The 11,825-nt window shown below is 45.2% G+C and overlaps 2 protein-coding genes across 2 annotated transcripts in view; one reads left to right on the top strand and one right to left on the bottom strand.

Annotated features, from left to right (window-relative positions):
* LOC143276415 (uncharacterized) overlaps positions 1 to 10,458 on the top strand; it is a 37,802-nt gene extending 27,344 nt beyond the window's left edge. Inside the window, exons 8-11 of the mRNA XM_076580902.1 lie at positions 6,776 to 6,913; positions 7,689 to 7,800; positions 10,284 to 10,397; positions 10,453 to 10,458. Coding sequence (XP_076437017.1) covers positions 6,776 to 6,913; positions 7,689 to 7,800; positions 10,284 to 10,397; positions 10,453 to 10,458 — 370 coding nt within the window. The remainder of the gene's footprint in view (positions 1 to 6,775; positions 6,914 to 7,688; positions 7,801 to 10,283; positions 10,398 to 10,452) is intronic.
* On the bottom strand, positions 2,610 to 5,568 carry LOC143276695 (uncharacterized). The gene is made up of 4 exons (XM_076581333.1): positions 5,005 to 5,568; positions 4,167 to 4,524; positions 3,267 to 3,380; positions 2,610 to 2,760 (listed from the first exon to the last, which is right to left on the bottom strand). Exons 1-4 carry the CDS (start codon positions 5,048 to 5,050, stop codon positions 2,610 to 2,612), a joined length of 669 nt encoding a protein of 222 aa, XP_076437448.1. The 5' UTR covers positions 5,051 to 5,568.
* Positions 10,459 to 11,825: the final 1,367 nt, after the last annotated feature.

The following is an 11,825-nucleotide window of genomic DNA, read 5'->3' on the forward strand; positions in this document are numbered from 1 at the left end:
CATGTTTGGATAAGTGAACCAATTGAGAATAAGTGTTCCGTTGATCCTCTGTCATCATTCAGCTTATCCGTGTTTGGTGTCAGATTGTATGGGTGCAACTCTTCAATCTAGGCACGGAAATCAATTTTCAGATGTACATTTAAAACGGAGTGCCATTTTCTAGAAGAAGAAAAAAAAGCCGATGGGCTGTTCTATATCGTTTGATCTGTCAAAAATGAAAACGGAATGCTCTTTTGAAAGCGTCGTTTGTTGACCCACCAAAGTCGAAGTCAGACTGAAAGTTTCCTAACAGTCGATTGAAGTTGTCAAAATGCCGATAACGAAAGGCGATCCCTACATGGCACGCATTGATTTCACTGTGAAAAGCACGCACGCGCACGCACACACACACACACACACACACACACACACACGCACAGACATGCGAGCACACGCGCGCGCGCACATACACGCACAAACGTGCGCGCACGCATAAATACACGTAAACACCGGTGCGCGCGATCTCCATCCCAGGGGTCTGTCAAGCCACAAGGGCCGTGGGTACATCTGCTTGACCCTCTGTTCATTCAGCAATACATGTAGCTGCAAACGTTTGCCACTGTATGCACAAGCAGTAACATTGTTGCGATGGAAACAGAAACTTTGTAGCCATTGACGTAAGTGCTTTTTCTGACATGGGGGACGCTTCGCTTCGGTACAGACAGTTCATGGCAAGAGTCAGTTTATTTAGATTTGAGACGTAAGCCAGATTACCAAAGTTACACACGCACACACAGACACAGAGCTGAATTGAATGCGCGCGCGCACACACACACACACACACACACACACACTTTAAAAAAGAATCACATGAATGCACTCACATACACATACTCTTGTTGTTGTTGTTTTTATCTTATCCCTCTCTCCTTCACACTTGCACATGTGCACACATATGAGCGCTCACACAATCACACAGAGCTTAATAATACACACATGCGCGCGCACACTCGGCACACGTCACACACACACTCACTCTCTTTCTCGCGCGCGCGCGCGCGCACACACACACACACACACAGATAATTGTATTAAAAGCAATGCACACATACAAACTTACACTTTTTCCTCCCACAGTCTCCCTCTCTCTCTGTCTGTTTGTCTGTCCCTCTCTACCTCTCTGTCTCTCTCTGTCTCTGTCTCTCTTTCTCTCTCTCTCTCTTTCTTGCATATACACACAGAGTTGTAGTGAAAACGCGCGCGCGGAGAGATCTGTTGAATTTTAAAGCATTGCATACACATGCGCAAATACAACTTGCGTTCTTTCCACTTACCATCTTCCCCCCCTCTCTCTCTGTCTGCCACCCCCTCTCGTTCTCTCTCTCTTGTTACACACAGTTGAATTGAAACCACACATACAAGTGTGTGCGCACTCATGCGCGCTTGTGCTCACTCTCTTTCTCTCTTTCTTCCTCACACATAGTTTAGTTGAACATGGGGTGAGGGGGGGGGGGGGGATAAAACTACTGTCAATGACTGTGGCAACTTTGGCATTGAGCCAAGACACTGACCACACTGCTGGCTGAGAATCCTTGACCGCTGAAAGTGATATAACCTGTCACAGACCCACCCCCTCCTCCCTCCAGTCATTCCACTTCCCCCTTTCTTTCCTCAGCCAACACACATGCCTGTCAATGGAACAGAGACTACAGCTGGAGAGACCAGGTGGTCAGTTATATTGGTACAGTGCAAACTTGTGTGCTGAAAACATTTTCTTTGAAAACACCACACACACACACACACACACACACACACCTCTTAATAATCACTAATTTCGTTTTTGGCCATGGGGTTCTGCCATCCTGGACCATGGCCAATTTTCAGAGGAAACTCTCCTGGACAATTCCCCAGCCTCACACACACACACACTCTCTCTCTCTCTCTCTCACTCACTCACAGAGTTGTATTTAAAGCAGTGCACATACATGCACACACACAAAACTCTTTCCTCCCATGTCCCGCCCAACCCCCGTTCTCAGCCTCTTTGTCTGTCTGCCTGTCTCTCTTTCTCACATACACACAGAGACTTGCATTGAAGACACACACACACACACACACACACACACACACACACGACACAATTTTGAAAATCATGTCCCCAAGGCTGACTTTTACAGGTTTGAAAGCAAAAACACTTCAGTTTAGGAAGAATAGGACTGATTTTTTGTCTTCTGTGGGTTGGAATACCTCAGCAGCATTGGTGGCTCGCAAGTGCAGATTTTTTGGTTTGAAATTGAGAAAAACCTTCAGCTTCAGGGGCTTTGCCCCCAGACTCCCACAAGGGGCATTGCCCCATGGACCCCCAGTGGGGGCCGCAGAAGGCCCCCAGCCCCCCACCTTTCAGACTAAGTCACAATTTCCCAATCTCATGCCTGTTTATTCATGGCAGAGCCCTTGCATGGCTGCAAGACAGAATTTCTGGACAAGAAGTGGGCAGATGTCTTGGAGTGAGCCACTCAGTAATTCAGCGGCTAAACGAGAGGTTCCAAACAACTGGATCCATGGAACACCATCCTCGTTCTGGCAGACCAAGAACGACAGGCCCATGTGACGATCGTTTCATTGTTCTCTCAGCTCTGCGCGACAGAACCAGAACTGCCAGTGACCTCAGGATGTGGCTCAGGCAGGCTATTAACATCAACATTAGCCAAGAGACTGTTCGCTCTCGCCTTGTTGAAGCCGGCAGGGTTGCGTTCCAGGAGGGTAGCTGTTAGAGATCCACTGACTCAGGCACACAGACCACACAGACGAGCACATCTGGCCTGGAGCTGGCAGCATCATCGCTGGACAAGACAGCAGTGGGGCAGGGTACTGTTTACAGATGAGTCTCTTTCACCCTGTCCCACAACAATGTTCGTGTTTGGAGATGTCCAGGTGAGTGCTATGCAGATGGCTGTGTCCGTGAGCACAATTGCTAAGGAGGCGGCTCTTTGATGGTGTGGGGAGGCATACACTTGAGGGGCAGAACTCCTCTACACCTTGTGCAAGGGATCCTCACTGGCGTGAGGTACAGAGACAAGATCGTTCAGCCACTTATCAAGCCTGCCCTCCAGGCCATGGGTCCTGGAGCCATCCTTATGGATGACAACGCCACTCCCCACCATGCTAGGGTGGTCGGGGACTACCTTCAGGAAAGGAACATCCAATGTCTTGACTGTTCACCGACCTAAACCCCATCAAGCGTTTGTGGGACCTGCTTGGATGAATGGTTTGCCAGAATCACCCACCTGCTGCAGACCTTCATGACCTGTTTCCTTTTCTGGAACAGGAGTGGGCTGCCTTGCCTCAGAACATTAGAACACTTGTTCAGTCCATGAGGCAGAGACATGGAGAGTGCCGGGCTGCAAATGGAGGACACACATGCTACTAAAGTGACATTATTTTGTGAATCAAGTGACATTTTTTGTTTTTTGTGACTTTTGTTTCGGGGGAAAGGTAATTCAGTTATTGATTTCTCTAAAAAGAAATGATGTTTTGATGAATTTTAACTCATATACTGTTGTCAGATAATAAGAATAAACTTTTGTGAAATTTGCTACATTTTGTATTGTTTGTCTGATTTCCATGACAGTTTTTCTGCCTGGCCCTTAACCCTTTTCATGCAGTGAGTTTCGAGTGCAACACACTCTGGCGTCAGCTGATTTTCAAGAAAGAGCAAGAAATTACACCTGCTGATTTCAAATTACTATAACTTTTTTGTTTTTGAACCAAATGACTTCGTTTCTTCTTTTTTGTAAGTGAGAGGAATGATGGAATTATTGTGTTTTGGAGCAATAAATGATGTTGATACAAGTGAAATATTTTGATTTTTGTGTTATTTTATTTTATTTTATTTTTTCAATGCAAATTTTGCACTTTGACACATTACAGAAATGAACAAAGACAGGTACAACACAAACATCACTGCAGTGCAGTTGAAAACAAAGCAAATTCACCAATTGAAGTCTTCAATACAACTGTATTTCCCATGTAATGGTGTAACCCAGAATATAATCCATGGGAAACACACAAAATGAACTTCCAACTTTACAACTATCTGTTGAAACTGAAATACTACTAAAGTCAGAAAATAAAAGAATGGGGGTAAAATATGTATACAAATATGTACACAGGTCTGAACTGTTTACTGTTGGAGACTGTGAATTTTGGTTGCTGCTGCTTTCCTGTGAATTTTGGTTGCTGCTGCTTTCCTGTAGTCCTCCACAATATGATACAGTTCAAAGCACAGAGTGGGACACATTGGCTTCTTGCACATTATGGTTCCAAATGGCAGGTTGAGCAGCCAGTATGTCCACCAGCGGTCCTCGATTTCAGGCTTACAACACAGTCCCATCATGATCTGAAGTGCTGTGTATGCCTTCATCTCAGGGACAGTGACGTCTTTGGCAGCATTCAGCCATGAATGTCGACTGAGTTCAGTGATGCCTGACAGCAGCTCTTCTGCATACAGATTAGACTGGTCAGCCATGAGTTGGAATGCTGATTCTGGGAAGAAAAGCATAAAGAAGTCCACTGGACGGAAGTTGTCAGTGTTGACAAAGACACCTGAAACACATGAGCAAAAACAAAAAGTAAAATACAATCAGTAATAGTTATATAACAGCTGATTTATTATCAGCAAATGATAAATATTGCAAATAAAAGATATTATAAACAAGTGCACAAATAGCAAAATCATAGATTTTTACACAGGCATTGTTTTACACAGTGTATCTCCATAATCTTCACAAGAAAAAAACCATGAAATATTTGTGTGGTAAATAAACATACTGCTCTTGCTCTTCAATGTCCTACACTTGTCTGATACAATGCACACATAATTTTATATGTGCTACAAGTGAATGGACAGTGCACCTCTGATCTGTCCATATAAAAAAATAAGTGCAACCTAATCTTAGTCACACACACTGTCAGTGACATACATGTGCGAGCACACACACACACACACACACACACAGCTCTTACCTGTAAAATTTGGAAGCCATTCTGCAGGACAGTAGGGATCATCCATGTGGTACAACACCCACTGAAACAAATCAGGGTTTGGCACAGCTGTTCTACCACGCCCCGTCACTCCTGGTCGTTGGCATGTAGTCGAGCTTGACCCATGGCCACACTGTGTTGTTGGTCTCCAATGTGACACAGACGCTGCCACTTGAGCAACACACTCTTCCCCTTCACTATCACGGTCACTCACAGCTGCTGATATTGTGGCCGTAGCAGGAGCACATGCTCCACTCGTCTGGCCACGTCCCGTACACTTGCGACTTGGTGCTTGGCTCAGTACCCAGTCACCATCACTATCACTCTCCCCCCCTCAAACAGTGAAACTTCTTCATCATCATACGCGAATTCTTTGCCCAAATCTTCGTTTTGCTGGCCTGGCTGCAGTCTCATTTGCTCGATAACTTGCTCAGTTGTGAGGTAGCGTTGTCTGCTCATCGATGCAGCCGTTTTGGAAAATGAAAGGATCGAAGTTGTGGATAAAACTATAATAAATTCACTCAAAAATGAGCAGAAGTACTGAAAAGATGGTGTCAATCGATAGAAGGGGATTCCCCAAGTCACATGCACAAAATATGGCCTTTCAAACCTCCCCAGAAAAAGAGTGGTAGGTTTGTGAATGACCTACTCTGATCTAGTCGCCTTTCGGCGGTCTCCCTAGTGGGTGCCGAAAGACGACAACGGTGGCCAAAGTGTTAATTTTCTTGGAGTAGTATATTATAGAATTCACCCAAATTCCATTAAATTCCACTTACTGTTTTCTGGAGAAAAAACCCCCCAAAAGAATATTGTTAAAACTTAAATAATTTGTTTCTGCTATACATAGTTCTTTTCAATAATGTTTTGTCTATTGATATGAACAAAAAAATTGTTTGTTTGTGTAGTGAGTGAAATTGTACTTGTCAGTGTGTATACTGAGTGACTGAACAAATGAGCCTACTTCTAGTTTTTGACATCACTCTTTTTATTTACAGGATATGTGTAAAAGATGCCCCCAGGGGGCACACAAAATAAACTCCTTGCCTTGCTTGCTTGGGGCCCTGTGTTCACTGTTGTGTCTTATTTCCACAGCCAGTTTGTATCCAGAGAAAGGGGCCATGGCCTGTTTTCAGTGTCATGTTGTGTCACCATAGCCAGACTATCCAGAGGAAGGGGCCATGGCCATGGCCTGTTTTCAGTGTCATGTTGTGTCACCATAGCCAGACTATCCAGAGGAAGGGGCCATGGCCATGGCCTGTTTTCAGTGTCATGTTGTGTCACCACAGCCAGACTGTATCCAGAGGAAGGGGCCCTGGCCTGTTTTCAGTGTTGTGTTGTGTCACCACAGCCAGTCTGTATCCAGAGGAGGGGGCCATGGCCTGTTTTCAGTGTTGTGTCACCACAGCCAGACTGGATCCAGAGGAAGGGGTCATGGCCTGTTTTCAGTGTTGTGTTGTGTCACCACAGCCAGACTGTATCCAGAGGAAGGGGTCATGGCCTGTTTTCAGTGTTGTGTTGCCATAGCCAGACTGTTTCCAGAGGAGGGGGCCCTGTGTTCACTGTTGTGTTGTCTTCCCACAGGCAGACTATCCAGAGGAAGGGGCCTGTTTTCAGTGTTTGTTATATTCCCAGAACCAGACAGTATCCAGAGGAAGGGGCCTGTTTTCAGTGTTTGTTATATTCTCAGAACCAGACAGTATCCATAGGAAGGGGCCTATGTTCACTGTTGTGTTGTGTTGTGTTGTGTTCCCAGAGCCAGACTGTATCCAGAGGTAGGGGCCTTGCTACAGCGTCTCCATGACATCAGCCTCGCAGCCAGAGACAAAGACGTGTACAAACTTCTGCTGCTTCACTTCCAAGTGATCACCAATGGTCCAGACAAGGCTGGAGGGTGAGATTTTATGACACAGTCTGTAGCAGACTGGTGAGCTTTCTGTTAGTTACTCTGTGTGTGTGCATGTGTCTTTGATAAAGGAGCGCAGAGTCCGTGTGTGAGCATGGCTTACGTGCATTCCTGTGTGTATGAGTGTGCTTGATAGTGTAATACCAAGTATGTGTTTATTTGTATGTATGTGTGTGTGTGATAGGTGTTCTGAATGTTCAGTTTTGTGTTTGAGTGTTAGATAAAGATGTCATTATTTTATTCCATTTTTATGGTTATGCTTTACATGAACCCAGGATAGGCTCTCAAGGCCTGATCGGTGCATAAGGTTTATGCGAAGGCCAGGCATCTGCTGCCTTTTTTTTCCTTTTTCTTTTTTATAGCTTAGTCACATGGATCTGTCCAAAAGCTCTGACACATCCTTGAAACTGAAAATTATATATATATATATATAAAGCAATGAGTCATTGATGTGCTTCATTTTGACATGATGACCAAGGGGTTGCACATTGTGTCAAGGTAGGAGAGGGAAACAGATGTTCTTTGGTGGTGCATTTTTACTGTTCGTATGCCACAATCAGCCGTAAAGCCGAAAAGAAAACTGAGTAGAAATGTGACATTAACGCAGTGTTTGACATTGATTTGGACCTCCCCTTCTGGATGAATGTTCAGACTTTAGAGTGTCAGTGTGTATTATGTGTTCTGTATCAGTGTTAGAATGTTTGACTAATTTGCCTAAGTTTGTGTGCAACATGAAGATAGACGTATTGTGTGTTTCCCACAGGGATGACCAGTATGAACTGTTGGAGAGAATCACCACCCAGTATCGACACAGCACTCTGCTGCAGATGGAAGTTCACCTCATCCGTTTCTGTCTACGCCACATGAGCAAAGAAGTGAGTTATTGTTAAAAAAAACGCCACATAGCCTTTTACAGCTAACAGGGCAGTGAATTCATATCCACTGTGTCTAGGGCTCAGAATAGGAAGGTGGGGCCCTCTCTTTCTGCCATTTTAACTTTCCCCAACAAAAATCATGTACCCATTTACAGCTGGGTGGAGTGAGGAAAATCAAAGTGCCTTTCCCACGGATGCTGAAACGGCCTTGAACCCTGATCACTGGTGAACACTGGATCAGAAGTTAACCAATTCTTCCACAGCACCGCCATGTTCATGGTCCAGCCTTGGTCTGGAAGTGGGCAGGAAGATGGGCGGCAGTACAAAGAACGCAGTGCTGCAGTCTGTTGGTGGTTAGCTTGGTTCTGGTCTGCAGGGTTCAAATTCAACTCTTTTTTTGAGTGCCAGTCGGGCACTCTGGACTAAACATTTGAGTTCCCAATTGTGGTTTTGGGTGCCAGCATAATAAAATGAAATAAAATTTTTCCAAGGAAAGTCTTTCTGCCAGGCTTCATTGTACATGCGCTGGCACATTGATTCCTACTCCTGTTGGTTCTTTTTGTCATCCTGAGCTTTCGTCTGTTTCGGGAACCTGTCTTTTAACATTGAAGATGGGAAACATCTTTTGTCGCTAATGCGCCATGAACGTCAACATCCAATTGCACACAAGCAAAGATGCTGCTTCGCAAAGCAACCGGCAGCAGACGACACTTTATATTTCGATCAACAGCGTTTGAGCTTGCTTTCTTGGTGTGTCTTTTGATTAATTTTCTTTCGCCTCTATCAATTTTTGAGTGCCAGCTGGGCACTCTCGACAGAAATTTTGCATGCCCGAGCCAACTTTTCATAGTATTTGCACCCGGGCACCTGCTAAATTCGAACCCTGGTCTGTGTGGGACTGACATTTCTTTTTCCAATATGAACTTCACACAAATGTTCAATACTAGTAACATTTTAGAACACCAATATTTCTAGACTAGACAGCGGTTGAATGGAGACATTGTGATGTACTTGTGTCAAAAATGTGAATCATGTTGGGAATGATGATTTTCCCCTTGAAATTTTTTTATGATACTCATGTCTTTTTATTACAAATGCGTGTGTTTACGCCTGTATGTTCTTATTACCTTTATTTGGTTCTTTGTGTGTATTTGAGCAGACATGAATATTTCCCCTTTGAGGGATTATTGATTACATGATATAGCCTTGTAGGGTAGGTATGGGTAATTGCAAACAGCATGTAATTGCGAACAATTCGTATACCTCCCCACTTCAAAGTGTTCTAAACGGTTGCATTTCACAATTTAACATCTGCTATGATCTTTTTCAAATACTTTAATAAATATCAATTTCCAAGAACCAGTCAAACATCAGCTATTTCTGGCTATTTCTATGCTTTCTTCTCTTTGTGCATCACTGCTGCACTAGGTTACAAGCGTGCTCTCAAAATCCTAAAATCAAGGGAAGCAAGTTGTAGGATTTGAACTTTGACACAGTTTAAAATAGTTGATTTGATCAGATATGTTGAATGCACATTACCAGTGCTGGGAGAATTTAAGAAAGCATATTGGTGACAGATCAGAACATCAGTTTTAACAGGAATCTGCAAAAATAGTGTCGTTTGCAATTAGATCATGGGATATATTGACGCGAGTCAATTTGCAAACGATGCTGCACAGTTACTGAGCACTCTCAAAAGGGTGTGTTTATGTGTGGTGTTCCAATATGTTATATCTAATGAGTTAAAGACCTGCTTCTGTTTTAATCGTCTACATGTACTCAAAGCCATCATTCACAGTTAGACATGCCAGTTCGCATTTACCCTCAGGCAAACTTGCCATTTCAAACGTCAGCAAAATGTTGAAAAGAATGAGCAGACAAACTTTTCCTGGTGTAACCAGTTGGAGAAAGCCTTCAAAAACAAAAGAACTGCATTTGACCATCGTACGACATGTTGCCTTTACAGTTCACACATTGAGGTAGTTGCTTCGACTGGATCATTCGCAGTTAGATATACCTACCTTATTGCATTGTAGGTAGAGGAAGGTGGCAGATTGGTGAAAATGTTTATCTGCCAATAGAATGTCTGTTAGCGTCTGAATTCGAATTCCAGTCCCGCCCTTTCTCCCAAGTTTGACTTGAAAATCAAACTTGGCATCTAGTCATTCGGATGAGATGATTGACCGAGGTTGTGTGTGTGACACGCACTTAGCGCACTGAAAAGAACCCATGGCAACATAAATGTTGTCCTCTGCCAAATTTCTTTAAAAAGAAACCCACTCTGATAACAAATATGTATGCAAGCACCCAAGGCTTGACTAGTTGGGTTATGCTGCTGGTCAGGCATCTGACTAACATGTGGTGTTGTGTATATATACATGGATTTGTTGGATAACAGTGACGTCTCCTTAAGAAACTGAAACTGATTGCATTGCATTATATTTCATTATATTGTATAAGCATTGTATTGTTTTGCATTGCAGGTCAAGCCACTCAGCGTACAGCCGTGGGCAGACAACGATGACGAGAAGACCCCGGTGGGACCGCCGGTGATCCAACCTCATGCCAAGATGGTGGGGGAGGCAGAGAGGGGGGAAGTGGGGGCAGTACTGGCCCAGTGGAGGGATGGGGTGGAGACTGGAGGTGTGAGAGGGGTGATGGAGGATGAGGTGGAGGTGATGGGGAGGATGTTTGTCAGTCTGTTGTTGAACACTGCTGACCTGCTGCAGGCCTCTCGGGAGGTGAGTGTGTGTGTGTGTGCACATCTGTTGAGAGGTGTGGGTGTGTGTGTGAGCACATCTGTTGAGAGGTGTGTGTGTGTGTGTGCATATCTGTTGAGAGGTGTGGCTGTGTGTGTGTGCACATCTGTTGAGAGGTATGGGTGTGTGCATCTGTTGGGAGGGGTGTGTGTGTGTGTGTGCGCGTGCGTGTGCATCAGTCAGGAGTTGAGAGTATGTGTGGGTGTGTGAACAACTGTTGGGAGGTGTGTGTGTGCGCACATCTGTTGGGAGGGGGGGTGTGTGTGTGTGTGCACATCTGTTGGGAGGTGTGTGTGTGTGTGCACATCTGTTGGGAGGTGTGTGTGGGTGTGCACATCTGTTGGGAGGTGTGTGTGGGTGTGTGCACATCTGTTGGGAAGTGGATGTGGGTGTGTGCGCACATTGGTTGGGAGGTTTGTGTGGGTGTGCACATCTGTTGGGAAGTGCGTGTGTGCACACATCTGTTGGGAGATTGTGTGTGTGTGTGTGTGCACATCTGTTGGGAGGTGAGTGTGTGTGTGTGTGTGTGTGTGTGCGCACATCTGTTGGGAGGTGAGTGTGTATGCACATCTGTTGGGAGGTGTGTGTGCGTGCACATCTGTTGGAAGGTGAGTGTGTGTGTGTGTGTGTGCGCACATCTGTTGGGAGGTGAGTGTGTATGCACATCTGTTGGGAGGTGTGTGTGCGTGCACATCTGTTGAAAGGTGAGTGTGTGTGTGTGTGTGTGCTTCTGTTGGGAGGTGTGTGTGTGTGTGCATCTGTTGGAAGGGTGTGTGTGTGTTTGCATCTGTTGGGAGGTGTGTGTGTGTGTGTGCATCTGTTGGGAGGTGTGTGTGTGTGTGTGTGTGCATCTGTTGGGAGGTGAGTGTGTGTGTGTGTGTGCATCTGTTGGGAGGTGTGTGTGTGTGTGCACATCTGTTGGGAGGTGTGTGTGTGTGTGTGTGCACATCTGTTGGGAGGTGTGTGTGTGTGCACATCTGTTGGGAGGTGGATGTGTGTGTGTGCACATCTGTTGGGAGGTGTGTGTGTGCACATCTGCTGGGAGGTGTGTGTGTGCATCTGTCGGGAGGTAGGTGCGTGTGTGTGTGCATCTGTCGGGAGGCGTGTGGGTGTGCTTCTGTCAGGAGGTGTGTGTGTGTGTGTGTGCATCTGTCTGGAGGTGAGTGTTGTGACATGGTCACTGTGTGTGTGTGTGTGTGTGTCTGATTCCAGGGTTATCCGGTAGTTGGTTTTTCTTCATTGTTTTTTTGTGCTTTGTTTTTTGTT

Source organism: Babylonia areolata, chromosome 32 (genome assembly GCF_041734735.1).
Source record: "Babylonia areolata isolate BAREFJ2019XMU chromosome 32, ASM4173473v1, whole genome shotgun sequence".
NCBI lineage: Eukaryota > Metazoa > Mollusca > Gastropoda > Neogastropoda > Buccinidae > Babylonia > Babylonia areolata.

Excerpts from the sequence above, each read along its gene's own strand:
- LOC143276695 (XM_076581333.1), bottom strand. The coding sequence starts at position 5,050 with ATGGATGATCCCTACTGTCCTGCAGAATGGCTTCCAAATTTTACAG. Across the intron at positions 4,525-5,004 it reads ATGGCTTCCAAATTTTACAG|AATCAGCATTCCAACTCATG; the intron begins GTAAGAGCTGTG and ends TTTTCTTCCCAG. Across the intron at positions 2,761-3,266 it reads GTCATGAAGGTCTGCAGCAG|TGGATCTCTAACAGCTACCC; the intron begins GTGGGTGATTCT and ends TGCCTGAGTCAG.